Raw genomic sequence first — 17,750 nt, forward strand, 5'->3', positions numbered from 1 at the left:
TGTCATGTATTTGTGAATGTTAAATGTAATGTAGGCTGTTCTCTTTGGGGTATCATCTGAGCCAATTTTATTGGACTCACCACTGAAAGAGAGTTGTAAAATTTGCCTTTATCGCAGAAGTGGCATGGAAAGGTGGGTAAAGCTCAAAAGCAACAGAAAGAAGGAGGAAAAATACAAAGGTCGTCAAGTCTATTCTCTCTATTAATGAAGAATTTTCATGGTCAGTAAATTTCTTAACACTTACTGCATTCTCGTTCACTTGAAGGAAGCTTTCTTGCTTTCCTAGAAGGCTAATTCTACCACACAATAGATCTCAAACCAATGCAGCTGAAAAGCAGTCAGGACAAGATAGCCAATAGTGGAAGAATACTGAAGAGGAAAAGTATAGGACAGCAGATATGCCAGATAAATAAATAAATAAATACATACATAAATACCAGAAAGTGGATGCATGCCAGAGAACTCAGAAGGAGCATGCTTATTTTTTACCTTCCCTTAGTGGCCTCCGCTGGTGAACCACTCACTGAATTGCTGGTGGAATGTAAAGCTTCCTTGAAAATAAATCCAGCTGGGGACAGAGGTGGAATCACCACCTGTGTTCCCAGAGGATAAATGCTGCTTACAGCTCAAGAGGCCTCTGTGGTGCAGGAAAGTGTGTAATTCACACCTTCTTGAGCCAGCTTTACTGAATGCAGTAATCATCTGGTCTTTATTTGAATCTCCCTGTTCCGGGACTGATTTCCACTGTCTTCTGTTATTCCAATTCTCCTAAAGTAGTGCAGTCCATAAAGTTTCTCAGTCCAGATGCAGACCTCACATGGGCTCATGGCCACCTCCTTGCAAGCACACTCACAGTCATATGTCACCCTGCCCAAAACCTCTCAATTACTGGCTGGCTCTTGGCAGTCTCCAAGCTTTTAGCTGCTTCTACCCAATAATTGGGAGAGTTGTCAAAGCAGGATTCATGTCTTACTAGAAGGGTGTGAAGGAGGCAAGATGTGGATTTGTGTTGGGTCGGTATCTGCATTTATATGTTTCATATACTTTCTTTAGGAGGGTGGGAAGAAAGAATTGTATTATCAGGGGACGAGGATTGTCATTTGCATTAAACTAAAGGCTTGCCCAGCAGAACAGCAAAATCTGGAGTTGAGGAAATAAAATAAAAGAAATGTACAGAGGACTGGGACTAGAAGTGAAAGGTCCTACATTTAGTGACTGGTATCTTTAAAGGACCATGAAGGTAAGGAAAAGAAAAAATAATAGAGGCCACATCAAAATTTTGTCTTTGCTACAACAGAAGTAAGAAGAAAAAAAAGAATTGGACTTTAAATTCCAGTGCTATCTTTAGATCTCAAACCTTTTTTATTTATTTCTGTTTAAGTTATGGCCGCTCCAGAGCTCTTTTGCTGGAAAACTGCGCTGCATAATAAATATGTATATGTAATTCCTGTGAATAGGTACTCTGACTTTTCCTCAAGTGCAGAGAAGCCCCATTCAAAATCCCTGCAAAGCTGGTCTTATGAATCACCTTCTTACTACCTTTTGATAAGTCTGACTTTTGGACCTGCTGGGCATTACAGGAGTGGGACGTCGTTACTTTATTAATAGAGTTCAGTTCTCCTATAAAAAAATGAAGCATTTAAATATCACTGCAAACATCAGAGCAGCCAACTTTGTAATGTGTGCACTTTGGCCATCGATGATTTTCAACCAAATCCTGCCCTGCACCTAACTGAGCAAAAACCACCTCTAACTTCAGTAGGAATTGTGCTTAAATTCCAAGTAAGAATATGGCTGTCCAAGTATTTTTCCTGTATAAATTTAATTGTAAAGCATTCCTGTGTCTGAAGTTATTTTTAAGTCAAGTATTAAAATAATGCATTTCTTTAAAGTAATCAGTAAAAAATACTGGAAATGTTTAAAAAAAATCCTTCTATGTCTGCAAAGCCCTTTATAAATGAGAAAAAAAAAAAAAGGCTTTGCAGCACAACAGGAAAAAGGAAATGCTTTGGAGATAGGGTCTAGTATGTATACTATACTGAGCCATGACATCAGTGTAATTATTTTTCCCTAAGGTAAATGTCTTATGTTACAACTTCTTCCCTTGCCAGAGGCCTCAGGCCCCACAGATGTTCAGATAGCAAAGCACTTGAGTTCTCAACACCCAAGAGGTCTATAGGAGGTCTATTCCTATACCATACCTACAGCCCAATCAGTTTCTGGTTTTCTCATTCTGTATTTGTTGTCCCCTTCCATCTGTCAGGAGCACCTCTCCCTTGTGTTTCTCCAAATACTTGATGCAGCTTTGAAAGGCAAGGTGTGCCCTTGCAGCAGACCTTTCGCTGGCTTCTACTTCTGCTGTAGTCGAGTTTCTATCTGTGCTGGGGCCAGATTTCCAAAACATGTCGCTTAAGCAAACACTTCCCACTGAGAAAAATACCTGGCATTGATCTTCAGCCCTACAGTAAGATCTGGTAAAGGAAGGTTCAGATAAGCAGAGATCCTCTTGGGATCTCCTAATTAGAAATCTCTTTCTGAAGAGTTCACATGGTACTGCCTGATAAGAGATTTTAGAGGGTCTATGACCCCTTCCCCCATTTTTTTTGCAAATAAAACTCCTTAAGATCAAACACATGGTAATGCATATTAGCTATGATATTTATTACCTAGGAAATAAACTAAATTAAGAGTGATCATACTACCTCAACAAGTTACCCAGAATTTGCTCTATAATAACAGATTAAAACAAATGATATAAAGACCTTACATTAAAGTTAATATATTAAATACATATTTTAAGCACAACTCCATTTAAAAAGGGTCGCTACTAATTTCGAACATGAAAGTGGGATTGTCCAGATGAAAAAGCTGTTATTTAAAAATACCACTACTTTATATGAGTGAATTGCGAAATCAATTTTAAAGGAAAACTCAGAATCTGCTACCTATATATTGTTTACTATTACGCCACACAGAGTAATGGAAAAATACAGTCATGTTTGGTTTTGCTTACTAAAATTAATTACTATTAAGGTTATGTAATTAAGGGTCATGCTTACAACATGATCTATTTAAAGTGAAATGCTTAACAATACCAGTTAAGCATTCCCATGTATTTCTTTATATTTATTACGTGAAATAATGCATATATTGACATACTGAAATGGCAGCATGTCTTAAAAATAAGTGTATATTTCTGTATTATAGGAAAGGTATAACACTTTAACAATATAATAATACTTCTGTATATAGCATCAGTGATATACCAGAATACATACGGAAACACACAGATTGAAAGTAGAGCCCACTTTTAAGGAGTGCTTATGTGAAAAAAGCACATTTCTATAAAAATCCAGTATTCACGTGCAACGGTTACTCCTCTTAGTATTAGTCAAAATACAAAGTGGATCCTGTTGTGCAGTTGTTTCAGATTTTCACACGTGTAAATATATTACAACAGAAAACACAATGGAAAAAGAAATACTAAAAATATACTTCAGTTGAGAACACTTATGGTGTGATATATTTTCAGAACTGACATAATGTACCTAACCAACCATTTAAAAATGAAGTGTAAAAAAACACTTTAATGCATACAATTAATCTTTACTTGCCTTTGTACTGACTTGAGATAATGTAATTCTGATTAAGTTATTTTCATGCTTGTGGTCTTAAACTAGACCATTCTGGTTTTAAAAGGAATGTTTTTCCTTTCACAGAACTCCTTAGCTGAAGCTTATAATCTGGCCCAAGGAAAATCAATTTTGAAACAAGTGTAATAATTGGTGCAAAACATGCAACTACTGTGAGTAAGAGACATGAGCATTCAAGCTAAAGAGCTGCATAGGCAGACATTGGAAGTGTGAGTTTCCTGGCTTAGTTACGATAGAGATTTCACATGAACCCAGTCCACAGTACGTCTAAGTAGTTAATACTCATTTCAGCGAACCATCATACTTTGTCTTCAACAGACATCCCAATGGAATACAAAGATTTGTCTCATTCTTCTTGTCCGCCCTCATAAAACTGACAAACATCAATGGTTATTCCATCAAGCAGTGTAGTGCAGAATCTCATACAAGCTACTGTGTCATCTACAGTTTGTTGGTGCTGATTTAATCTAAGGGAAGACTTAAAAAGGAAAGGATGTCAGTAAGTTATTAAGCTGCCAAAAGAAAGATCTAGATATTTGACACAGTGTATCTACAAGACAAGACTGTAAAGCCTGGAATGCTGTTTTCAGAGTAGACATCAAAAGTCCATTGATAGAAAATAAAGTGAGGAATATTCTGTAGGGAAAACTGAAATTTTGAAATGGGGTACATAATAATTCAGTTTGACAGTACCAAAATGACTGCTTGTAAGGGATTTTGCTGGGTATCTCCGTTTACTCCACAACAAACGAGACATAACACCACAGAAAACTATGTACTTTCTGGCACCACAGAGATCATTTCAAAAGCTATGGAAGTTGTGGCAGTGATTTAGTTGGAAACAACACGTTTGCCACTTAGTGATTAAAGCTGAAAGTACACATGAACAATTGTTTTCCAAACCCAGAAAAAATAAGTATGGAAAAACTCAGCTGGATTTCTAGTTGACCTTAAGCCAACTAATGGGTTGATACTGCACTGATTTCAGTATCTTAGAGGGATATTTCCAAATTTTTTGTTAAATTCACGAGTAAATAGACTTTTTAGAACATAGTGTGTCTGGCTCGCTTTGAAAAACAGAAAGCAGCATGACTTTTCAGGAAGCAGTAGATAACATTCTACAAACAAAGCAAGTAATATATTGCTAATAGAATCATGCAAGACAGCAATTAGTAGAAATACTGGCCTGATCCTATGAATACAACTTGCCATGCTTACTACCTTTCAGCCCCTGTGTTTCATTCATCAAATTCTTGCTTCATGTGTACTTCGTTAAAAGCTCTAAATTTAATTTTCACCTGTTTACCCTTTCAACAACTTCACTTTCACACTGAGACTGCTCCCATGACATCAAGCGCTAAATAAAATCTTCAGCTTAGTAACAGAAAGATCTTTTCTTACTAGTACTTTCAATAACTCACCTTGAATGGCAGGCCTAGTGTGACTCATTGACATTCCTGGGCCCTTAAATGAGTTGAACTCATCTCTCAGGAGAAGAAATAAGACTGTCTTTGTCTGGGCACAGCAGATAGAATCATTCATCAGGAATCTTTGAAATATTCCTTACTGTTCCCAAAGCAACTGATTTGCCTCCCTTTGCTTCAGACCTTATCAGAGCAACTTGGTCAAAACTCTTAGAAACTCATACAATAATATATACAATCAGTTCAGACTCAGCTGCAGAATTATTTTTGGCTGGTGAAGGAGAAAGAGCTAGATTAACGGTCCCTTCATCCATGATGACTGCAACTGATTTGGCAGGTCTAACTAGACTTTCAAAACTAACCCCTCTGATAACCCCCTGAAACTAAATTTTTCTAGCAGACAAACTAGCAAATTTTGGCTGCCTCTAAATTAGCGGGATCCAGATTTCATTGTACAAATCTCTTTGTATGGAAATCTCTTGAACCTATTTACATTTCCACTTCTGACTCAGATTTCCCATTGGTGGCTGTGATTAAAAAGGAAGGATGGCAATCATGTTGAATTAAAACAAATTAAAGCTGTGCACCTCCCCAATTAGGCCTTTTGTAGGACGTATTTCAACAGGGAGGCAGGCTCATCCATCACTCTGAATTGCAAATACATCTGAAAAGCTTCATTCTGTCTTATAATTTCAAATTTCATGATTAGTTATCATGGGTGTGGTTAGAGTTGCAAAATGTTACCTCCTTACGGGTGCCGAGCTGGAGGATTTGAATGTACACCAGAGTCACTAGTTGTGAAAGGCTGGCAAACCCTGAGTTAAACTGCAAAACAGCTATCAGCTTGTGAGTAACCACATACATTAATTGAATCTGAATCGTTAATGATGTACTGGGTTTATTTCTGTGCCTCAGCTTCTCTCCCCTGTACTACCTCAAAAGCAACAAATGAATCTAGGTTTTACTCTTCATTTCTACAAATACAATTTTAGGCATAGTAATATGACATATATTTTTAGAAGCCAAAGAGAAAATTGCCTTCTATTTAAGCACACAGAGTATTTGCATTGTCACAGTACATTACATGGATTTGACGCTTAACATATAACTGTACTAATCTTTGTGGCAAACATAGTAACAAAAGAAAGTTGTTCAGAGATTTTTCTATTTTTATTTAAAAAAATAACAAAAACCTTTCCATTGAAGGACCACATTTAAAACTATGGTTTCTCTGCACAGAGACCAAGGCTGCTTATTACCTACAGTATACTAGCTATGACGAACAGACCACCATAGTTGTGACAACTGATGTTGCTGCCTCCAGGGTAAAACAAAGGTTTACATATTACACAAGCAATTTAACTGTTTTCTAAACATATTGCCAGGACAGTGGGAGTTGGCAGCCGGCACTGTGTTTTAGGCTTTGGATACTTGGATTAGAAGTGACTGCTGATTATAGACCTTTTTATTTGTCTTCTACGAATTACAAGCAACCTAGTAACCCAGCAAAGAATCCTTCACAGCACTTAAACTTGTCTTCATGGCTTCCCAAAGATTACATACACAAATCACTCCACAAAAGTGGCATAAGAGACTTGTGCATAGATAACTACATAAGACAATTGTCTTGTTCTAACTCTTACAGACTTCCCCAAAGTGAAATGCTTTATAATCCTTTTTTGTGCAGTAGTCAGGAAAGAAATAAAAGAGTTTGGGCAAAGATTATCCACAAGAAAGAAACTTTTTTTTGGGTTCCAGCTGAAACACAATAAAGAACATAATTAACTTCACAATTCTTTGTGTTTTCCATTTGACTGCAGGGAGGAGATGAAAGAGGACTGTTAAGCCTTGCATTCCATCCCAATTACAAGAAAAATGGAAAGCTGTATGTGTCTTATACCACCAACCAAGAACGGTGGGCTATTGGACCTCATGACCACATCCTTAGGGTCGTAGAATACACAGTGTCCAGGTATCAGTAGAAGTCTAACATTTACAAATTGTGTATTTCTCAGCAACTTTTTCATTTTAGTATTTCCCATTTCTAAAATGAACTAGCAGATTTACAATGTGCATACTTGGGCACTTGCAGAAAAAATATTGCTGATTTTATTTCAAACAGTAGTTTCGGAATGCCAGTAAGTACACTGGTTTATTCTTTTTAAGGCTTTTTTAAGTTATTCTGTCATTTTTTAGTTATAGTTATTGCCTACTTATTGTGTACAGGCAGCAAAATATTTTTTGTGAATCCTGGAAAATTTAAATTTCTCAGAAATAATTGACATTTTCCCACCAAATTACATCCACATCTTATAGAATAATTTGAATGAATGACTTGAGTTTATTTTTAGAAAGAAGAACAATGATAATGAACTGTGAAAACTGTGTTCATATCTTTATATTGCAGGAAAAACCCACACCAAGTTGATATGAGAACAGCAAGAGTGTTTTTAGAAGTAGCAGAACTACATCGAAAACACCTAGGAGGACAGCTTCTGTTTGGCCCAGATGGTTTCCTATACATTTTTCTTGGAGATGGCATGATCACTCTAGATGATATGGAGGAGATGGATGGTTTAAGGTACAAAAGCTACCAATGCATAGACTTCTATTATTGTCTCCTGGTTTTGCATGGTATTTGGGGTCAGAATCAAAAGTGATCAGCAGTTGTCAGGACAGATCTGACTCCCCTTTCCTTTATTTCCTACTATTTTCAGTGCCGGGGTTTAGCAAACTGCTGATTTTCAGAACAGTCTACTGCTTAAATGCATCTTGTAGTTGTGTGCTGTCAAACTATGTAAATATTGGAGACCTCATCAGCAGATGCAATTGTATTTAAGCACAGGTTAGACCTCTTTTTACCAAACTATTACTCTATGAACAAGACAACTTTATTTAACATTCTAAAAAAGTGTCTACAAACACATACCAGAGCCAGCAACAACACTGCATCACTTAGGAAAATGTCTAGTGAACATACGAAGCAAACCTTTGATTTTACCTATACAATTTTCTCAACCTGCTTTTTCCCTCTGTTTCATTATAATGTGAAGCTGCAACATTTGCCTTAATTTAGAGCAGGTGTGGTACTGAGCCTTTACAGACCTAAAAGGAGTTGCTATGCTCAAAGGCCTCTCTGGCTCAGCAGAATAGCAGATGCTCCTCCCCTTTGAAGTGAGGATATACGTAAAACGAAGACCAGAGAGCAATTCTAACACTTAATTTTAAATTTATGTAAAACAAGGGCAGACTGAAACTTATTCATGATGAAGAAAGACAGAAAGAAATCAATTTAAATATCACAGCTCTTCATGTTTGTAAAAAGAGTTTTGATGCTTTTCTGCTCCTCCTACATTCTTGTCCTTCTCCCTTCCTCCATCACAATCGTGAATGTAAGGCAAAACATTTTACTCTGTCCTGTTTCATGTAACAAGAAAGTTCTGACTCCTTACAAAAAAATCAGCACCTCCATTCAACCAATACAATTACTTACTGTTGTTTGGTGTTGTTTTAATTAATGTATTACTGATCTTTGGATTGTACTGTGACTAAAAATCATTGAATTCAATAGTGGGATTCAAAGTGTTAGCAAAAAGCATTATGTAACTACATAGTGATTATATCCATAGTTACTCTAGAGGAGATACAGTATAAAAGAGTCAATAGCCTTATGTTTGAAGCCATGAGACAACGTTGGTGTATGGGAAGTTGCTCTTATTATCAAGTTGTTTCCCAATAGCACGGTCTGAGGTGTTCTAGTATGCACATAACAAGGCAACATTATTGCCCATACTGAATCTTTGATAGATTCTGCTACTATTCTTTGGACTTGCATGTACCATAACACCAATCTACATGTGATTTATTCAGTAAAGTGGGTGGTTTATTTTGCTGGTTCACTGTACTATTATATGAATTAAATCTACCAGTAAAATACTTCTAAAACCCAATTATTTTATCCTCCAACTTTCTCAGTGATTTTACAGGTTCTGTATTACGCCTTGACGTAAATACTGACCTGTGCAACGTCCCTTATTCCATACCACGCAGCAACCCACATTTTAATAGCACAAACCAGCCTCCCGAGATTTTTGCACATGGACTCCACAATCCAGGCCGGTGAGTAAGTTTCAATTAAACTGAATTATGCTGCAGCAGATAACATTTTCAAAAGAAATCATTTATACAGTCGGGTAACAAAATTTTAATAATAAAAGCACTTGTGAATTTTTTGAAACTTCCACTCCTCCACCCTCACAAATATGTCACAGTTAGAAACAAATGTCAAGACTGAAATGACAGAAACGGTGTCCAGGATTTTTGTTTTTAATCAGTAATAAAATGATTACCTTTATGAAAAAAAGATAACTTAAAGGAGAGAGCTGGTAAAGTACAGCTGAGATGGGAATCTTGACCAAGGAAAAAAGGCATGTGGAAAACAAACATCTGGTTATAGCTAAACAATAACAAGGAGGAGAACAACGCTTTAACTAAACACAGATAATTCAGCAAATTAGGTGGGTGGTAGTACTGAAGTGGCATTTAAAGTCATGGTTTGAAAAAATTCAGAAAGTCAAGTTGTTCAGAAAAGGAGTTGATTCTTGGACTTTTGAACAATCCAAAATTCCTACACCACATAAGTCAACTCATTTAGCTTGGTTAAAGCACTGTTCATTTCAGGTGCTAGTGAGCAGAGTACATTTTATCACTTGGAAAAAATAGTTTTACTTCACATTATATAAAAAATGGCACAGGGATGGGAAAGGTGTATTATCTCTTGTGTACAAGTCTGATGCACTTCTCAGATATTGTGGCTCCATATGAAATAGGTCCCTCAAACGAGTAGGCTCCACAAAGAAACAATAATCCTTCAAAATATGATGCTTCATCCTATTGATAGAGAATTATATATTATGGACTCATCTATCTCATGGGTTTTCTATTATTTTTTGTTTTACAGATGTGCTGTGGACCGCCACCCAACAGATGTAAACATCAATTTAACTATACTTTGCTCAGATTCAAATGGAAAGAACAGATCTTCAGCACGAATTTTGCAAATAATAAAGGGTAAAGACTATGGTAAGTTCTATCCAGGGTAAAGCTACTGGGAACAGTCAGTTTCTATGCCTGTGGAATAATAAATAGAAAGCAGAAGAAAACAGATGAAGGACTGTATAGCCATGATAGGGAACTTACAGCACAAACAGCACAGGTAACCTACACAAGATAAAAACTACGAAAAGCGTGGTACAAGCAGATAAAAGATGCAAAACAACAAAATTTAAATGACTCAACTTTGTTCTTGTTGGTGTAGAATATCATGTAAATAAGATTTAAGAAATACGCGCCAGTTGCTAGTCTGTCAAAGATCTCACTGTTGCTGCGTATGACGGCTCATAATGAAAAGATTTTTGGAATGTCAGGAAGTGATGAAAATGTATTCTTAGCCATTCACAAATAAAATTTTAAGATAAAGAATGGAAACCTCATGTAATGTGCCTCCTATAACGGAAAAAGTGAGATAGACAATAACAGACCCTAACCAAACAGGGAAACGACTGAGCTCTGTTTAAATGTTACTAAAAATTAAAAACTTAGAAAAATGCACTATGCTGCTACTTCATCATAAATGACTAGTTTAGATTGCAAAAAGATAAACGTTCTCAATTGAAATTTTAAAATGTTTCATGTTTTCTCTGAATCAGTATGATTGTCAGTCACTATCTTAGTTTAATGTAAACTCTGATTCACTAAGATCGCTTGCTAGTTCAGGCAAGCCAGGTGACAGTTACTCTGAGCTATCATCTACCTTGCTTGGCTTCTAGCAGCTCGTAAATTCATGGTGGTAAAAGCTGATAAATGCCAAAGGTGTGTAAAGGCATCAAGAACTGGACTGTCTCCTGGAATGTAGCATCTTACGGTTTTACGCACATCCCGAGTTCTCTCACCTGTATTTGACTTAAAAGCAAAGCAGCTGGGCTGGCTAGTACAACAGAACACAACGGTGTAACGCAATTGTTCTACTTCATTCTATTGCATGTATTTGCTGTTTTCATTTTATAAAAGCCAAACCAAAGAATTATATTTGGGAAACCACTGCTCCACTGGAATTTTGACTGCATCTTTATTGCAGTGTAAGCTAAGCAATATTGTGTCTATCCAGAACAGCCTGCCGATATTAATACTAGGCTGTGGGTCAATTGCTTCAGTAAAGAGCTCATCATCCTTTTCTCCCACATAAAATGTCAGCTCTTACTCTTATAGAAGAAGCTGGGAAATTCATTTATCAAAGACTTCCAGATAGCCCTCTGACTAACAAAAAAGTATCTATAAACCAAAACAGTCTATTGGCTGTGGCTTTAATTTAAAATCATGCAGTCGGCATGTCAAGTTGAGCCTACTTTTACCTTAAGCAGTGGTTGATTGCATGAATAGGAACATTTACACTGAAACTTCCTTGAAGACAAAATTTGATATGACTAAACGCTACAGGTTTGAAAAAAAAAACCCAACAATACACCTGTAGGAACAGCAACTACAGAGGCAGCATAAAATAAATTACCACAAGAAGCTATGGCCAGCAAAACTAGTGTTTTATGGGACATAACACACATAAAATGTTTAAAACTGTGATTTTGAAAGTGTTTCTCAAACCATTGAAAGGCTTTGAAACCAAGTTCTGCTGAAAATATCTGGTATTTCTGCTCTTAGATACTGGAAGGACTTTACAGTGAAGTGGGTTTAATTGTATTCCTGGAGTGCAGGAGACCCATTCTGCAGACTCTATTGACACGTGAAAGTTAATAGCAGTAGTCACATCAACTTCAGTGAAAGTCCAACCTAATCCTTATATAGTTTTATTCTCCTAGCCTGTGCACAAGTAAGAAAGCAATTATAGCCTCTCTTATCTAAATCCCTAACCGATTGTTTCACAAACAGCCTTTGTTATAATTTTCTGATTTTTTTTAATGCTTCATTTCCAGCAACACATCTTGAATTTTGAGAAATGTTCAAATGAATTAACCTCTTTTCTTGAAGTAATAACATTTTCATAAATGTGAATCGAAGCTAAATATGAAATTCATATGATCTAATGCTATGGTAGTTCCTTTTTAGAAAGTGAGCCTTCACTTTTAGAATTCAAACCATTCAGCAGTGGATCCTTGGTTGGTGGATTTGTCTATCGAGGCTGCCAGTCTGAAAGACTTTATGGAAGTTATGTATTTGGAGACCGCAACGGGTAGGTTTCATATAACTCACTCTTAAACAAAAATGTATATAAGGTATATTTAGTTATTGAGCTTCCTGTATAAAGGATCATCAACAGTCTGGTACATTGTGTCACTTTGCCAGTTTAGCAGTGTGACAATGCAGATTAAATTCTAGATTTGGAAATAAAACAGCACAGCATTCTAATGAATGGCAACATATGTAACATATCTGATCCTTGGAAAAAAGTAGACACTCACATCACATCCCTCTTAAGAGTTTTGTTGTACAAATACGTGCATCATCTACATTACGATGGCAATAAATGTTAACCACAGAACTCTTTCCCAAAAAGGTCTAACTGGTAAGACATTGAAATCTTTTGTGGTTTTATGGAAAGATCACTGATAGAGCAAAATGAATGTTTTTTTAATGAATGGGCATAGTTTTTCCATGCCAAATAGCTCAGTATTCACAAATGCATATATAGTATAGCTTGAACTCAGTTTTGAAATGTTTAAATGACGGAAGGGAAATGCTGTACTTTTTAAGCATCTGAGACATAACAGGCAGGAAATTGTAAGATTGTAACTGCACAGATGTATCTATGGAGTATGGAGCCACTTGCAGCATGTGTTTACTTATTTGTCTGGATGGTGAAAACTCTCTATTCAAAATGTAATATAACAATTTGCTTTATGTGTTTTTGAATATAGAAATTTTTTAACGCTGCAACAGAGTCCTGCAACCAAACAGTGGCAAGAGAAACCCCTCTGTCTTGGCAACACTGGTTCATGTAGAGGTTTCTTTTCAGGCCCTGTCTTGGGATTTGGTGAAGACGAATTAGGTAAACAGAAAAAAACCTATGTTATTAAATCATAAGCCTTATGGGTAACGCCTGAATAATGAACTACTCAAAATTATAGTAAATGTTTAAAAAGATGAAAACTAAAGGCTATCTTTCCTTTGCCAAAACTGTCTACACTGCTCTCAGCTACACCTTAGCAGCCTTGTAAGAACCAAGAAGAGAATGGGTTGTAGGAAGGGGCAAAGGTCCTTACTGCCTCTCATATTCCGTGCGCTGTGTCACTCGCTATGACACAATGTGTCGTATACTTGGTTTTATTCTCAACATTACAGATTTAAGGAGCAAAGGTGGTGCATGAGCAGACCGATCCCCCTCTTTACCCTTCCTTCCCAGTTTTATTTTTCTTGTACAATTCCTGTACAATATGAAACAAAAAGTGTTCATGGTAAAGTATCTTTCACACTTTAGCATCAATTCGCGGAAAGTGCTTATTTAAATTTTCAAATAGCAATGATTCTGTTGTATGTTTCAGTAACTAGTGTTTCTTCTGAAGTTTTTTTTTAAACTTATCTTGCAAATACAGCAAGATCACAGAAGCCATGTATTTGACATCTTAGGAGAGGAGAACTAATTTCTTGCATTGGTTTCTTTAACAGGTGAGGTTTACATATTATCAAGCAGTAAAAGTATGACACAGCCTCACAGTGGAAAACTCTACAAGATCATTGACCCAAAAAGGTGAGCATCGCATTTCTCACTATGATCAGTCTTCCCTTCAACATGGTAAAAACCAAAAGGTAAATGTAGTTCTTTCCATGTAGCTGAATTATGTGATACTGACATTCAATGAGAAGGGAAATTCTTAATGCAGGGGGCTTCCTAAAAGCAAATGTACCATCCTGCAGCAAAAAGAACAGATTCACTTAATAGTAATCACTGTCTTAGTGAAAGTGAATTTCAGAAGAGCAGAGGCATAACCAACACTAACTTCTGGAAATTTTTACTCTTTGACATTATGCTAAATGCTGCCCACTTTCCCACCTAGATTCAAATTCTTTGCATGTTTTCATAGAAGTGGAGACATATTTAATGTGGAACTATACGGACCAGTACAGGTAAAGGATGCTTCTGGTAGTTCTGAAGCCAAATGACTCGTAGGTACCACGGAGGTTATGCAGCGTCAGTGGGAGGCAGATTCTGGTATTCTCCCCAGCGCTACCGCTTTCCTACCTGCCACTGTAGTGGGGTAGTGTGCAGCAGGAGCTGGCTCAAAAGGTTAGTACTGGCTGGGCTGACAATACCTACTCCGTATACTGAAAAGCTACTACAGAAAAATAATTTGACAGCACTAGCTAGCAGACAAGCCATTCATGGTTGGTTCCAGTCTCACTTCCTCAGTTTTGCCATAAGTAAGCTCTAAGGGACAAATTCAGCCTTTCCCAATCCTCTCTTCTGTTGTACAGGCAATACCACCAACAGAAAGTGATACAAAGGACTGAACCCTCAATGGGTGTGAATTGTCACAGCTTACACAGTTTCAACATCCTTCCATACCCCTGCATTTACCTGTCTCTCCCTGGGGAATTTTGGAGCACCAAGGAAGGAAACCTTCTGTCCTTGGACTGTGTGACAAAAACACACTAAATTCCTTCACAGTTCTAAACACACTGTTCCCAAAAGGCTTATAAATCCCACTCAAGTGATTTATAAGACACAGAATTAATATAGTCGGTTTAATTATTTAGACTAATTTACCAGTTGTAAAATGAGGATAAATTATAATTATCAAAGCAGGGTTTCTCAAGATGTGACCTTTGCAGAGAAGCTAGAGCTATGAAAATATTAGGGAATCTGGAAAGACTGCTAAAAGCCAGGTCCTAATGTGACCAGGGGCCCCAGCAGCAATAAGAGCAGATGACTAGCAAATGCTCACTTTAGATGGAGAAATACCATTTTCTTCATGACAGATCTTGCTGCTCTATCACAGCAAGTCTGTGGCACGTAAAGGCACCACATTCATCTTGCAAAAGCATCAGAAATTAACACAATACGAAACAGCCAACAGAAACGAAGTTTCTCATATTAATTACTTTGACCCCATCATACCCTGCAAAAGCAACTGCTTATTTGTTCAGCATTTACTTCAGCATGTTTTGCCATTAGCATCAGATGCAGTTAGGCTTGCATTTTTGGTTTTGCTGTGGACTGTTTAGAAGAGTAATTTATTTTCTTGTCTGATTTTAAAATCTAAAAATCGTTATTGGAACAACAAGTGAATTCAATAATAAGTTCATGAAATTGGATTCTCACTATGATCAGTCTTCCCTTCAACATGGTAAAAACCAAAAGGTAAATGTAGTTCTTTCCATGTAGCTGAATTATGTGATACTGACATTCAATGAGAAGGGAAATTCTTAATGCAGGGGGCTTCCTAAAAGCAAATGTACCATCCTGCAGCAAAAAGAACAGATTCACTTAATAGTAATCACTGTCTTAGTGAAAGTGAATGTCAGAAGAGCAGAGGCATAACCAACACTGTACTGTACTGTAAGTTACAGTAGAGTTTCAGTGTTTTCTAATTATACTATCTCAAACCTATAGCAAATAATTTGGAAGCAGACATTACTGCAGGTTAGTGCAGTCTGTTGGTCAAGGTTATTATGTATGTTTTATTTATGCTTTCTGGTATTAAAAACATTTTTTTAGAACAAAACTTGCCATTCTTCCTGGGATTGTTTAGTCTGTTGGTGTATGGTTTTAAGTGAATTTTACACCCTAAATCCACTATTAGTATCTAATTACATGGGGCTGCCTCGTTTGACCTCGGCTTTTTGTTCTTGTTACCTCTTCCAGTAGGGTGGTCTTCAGCTGACATACCTGAAAGGCCAGACCTCCCATTGCTGCACTCACGGTTGGCTGTTTTCATGTATGGAAAAGGGTCAAGACTGTGTTTGGTTACTGGTGAAAGTAACCAGAAAACTATAAAATACTTTTATAAATTGGCACACAGTTGAAATTAAGCAGACTGTGGCAAAGGGATACAGCTTTTGGTAAGGCCTTCTTTAGAAACATGGCATAATTTTCACTCAGGCCAAGTTCTGAGTTTTGTTGTTTTTTAGTCTTACATCATTGCAGGCTTTAAAGTGAAAGACAGTGACTTACTTCCAGAAAAGAGCATTACAGCTCTATTTACCATTTCATGCTAATTGCTAACTTCACATTACACATGTAAACAATTTAAAAATTCCCTGCCTTTGGCAAATGTTCATGTAAACCTTTATTAAACAAAATATTAATTATTATTCACATGGTAATAATTTTGCATTCTAATATTTTGCTGCTCCTTTTAATGTATTCCTCATGGTATGCGCCATACAAATACATCAAATATAGGTGTAAACCCTAGCAGAGTAAACTTTCTAGAACATGAAACAAAGATGCTACAGGTGGTCTATGAGCATCAGGTATAAATAAAGTCATCAAAGTATTGATTTGCTGTGTCTTAGAAATTCACTACTTGCTAATACAACCTGTGAGAGGTGGGCCCTGGCAGAGTCATTGATTAGCAGAAAGATCCTTCCATGCATGGGGCAGTGTAAAAGAACAAAATTATCATTACTTGTGGTAGCCCCTTTCTGGAAATTAATAACTTTATGCAAAACCCAGTCGTCTTCTGCTAGTGGTCATCGGTAAGCTGCTGCAAGCTTATGAAATCATTCTTTTATTTTGAATAATAAATGTTACACGAAGATGCAGGATTTGATTTCTTTAGATCTTTGTAGAAAACTACTGCATAATCAAAGTTGTTCTCAGACGTAACCATGACCCTGATTTCCTTGTCACAAATATAGCTTAAGAAAGAAACCTATGACATGGATATTGCCAGCAGAGGGAAAAAAAGAAATTCAAAAGAAATGGGCAGGTTAAAACATTAGAAGATCAGAGGATCAGATGAGATGAGGGTAATCCAGAGAACCCTTTGCATTAGTCTTCAATACTCAGCAGTGGGAAAGTCCTCTCCTAAAACAATACTTCACATGTAATAAAAATGTTTTAAGTGTAAGTTAAACGGAGTTGATATATGACAGGTTGATAAATATGATCAGCACGGAGTTTCTGAATCCCTCCCTCATCAAGGCAGTTTGAAACATAGAATTCAAGGTACCACAGTTCAGTTCCTCCAAATACTTAATGTCAATAACTAAATAGCATCCCATCAAAAGCACAGAATTAAATAATCCTCTTTGTAACAAGGTTGTTATAATGACACATAAGTACTTGGGAGCTCTTAGACAATGAAGTGATAAATCAGAAACAGAAAAGTTAGAACTGAATATGAACTGAGTATGTGAGGTGCTGCAAAACACATACACTACCTCTTACCAAAATTGAGTACAGTGAAGAGTATAGGTAATAGCATATTTAGCTTCGAGTTTGGAGGAGATGTGGGAAACCCGAAGAATTATAAACACATAAAACCAGCATTAGGTAAATTAGTTAAACTAGCAGACAAAAGAAGACTTTATGAAGTTAAAACTGTTTCTCTGAAAAATATATCAATTCTTTGATGATTATCAAAAAAGTGTTATCACGAGTAAACTCCTTTCCAGGGCTAAGAATTAATGAGAAAATATAGTGAGAAAGACATAGCTA

At 36.7% G+C, this 17,750-nt stretch overlaps 1 protein-coding gene across 1 annotated transcript in view; it reads left to right on the forward strand.

Annotated features, from left to right (window-relative positions):
- Window positions 1–17,750, forward strand: part of HHIP (hedgehog interacting protein) — a 73,411-nt gene that overhangs the window by 44,844 nt on the left and 10,817 nt on the right. The window contains exons 5-11 of the mRNA XM_005243323.4: window positions 6,898–7,049; window positions 7,485–7,658; window positions 9,053–9,196; window positions 10,038–10,159; window positions 12,197–12,320; window positions 13,006–13,136; window positions 13,754–13,835. Of these exons, the coding sequence (XP_005243380.2) occupies window positions 6,898–7,049; window positions 7,485–7,658; window positions 9,053–9,196; window positions 10,038–10,159; window positions 12,197–12,320; window positions 13,006–13,136; window positions 13,754–13,835 (929 nt within the window). The remainder of the gene's footprint in view (window positions 1–6,897; window positions 7,050–7,484; window positions 7,659–9,052; window positions 9,197–10,037; window positions 10,160–12,196; window positions 12,321–13,005; window positions 13,137–13,753; window positions 13,836–17,750) is intronic.

The sequence above is a fragment of the Falco peregrinus genome, chromosome 2 (assembly GCF_023634155.1).
Source record: "Falco peregrinus isolate bFalPer1 chromosome 2, bFalPer1.pri, whole genome shotgun sequence".
In the NCBI taxonomy this organism is placed as follows: Eukaryota; Metazoa; Chordata; class Aves; order Falconiformes; family Falconidae; genus Falco; species Falco peregrinus.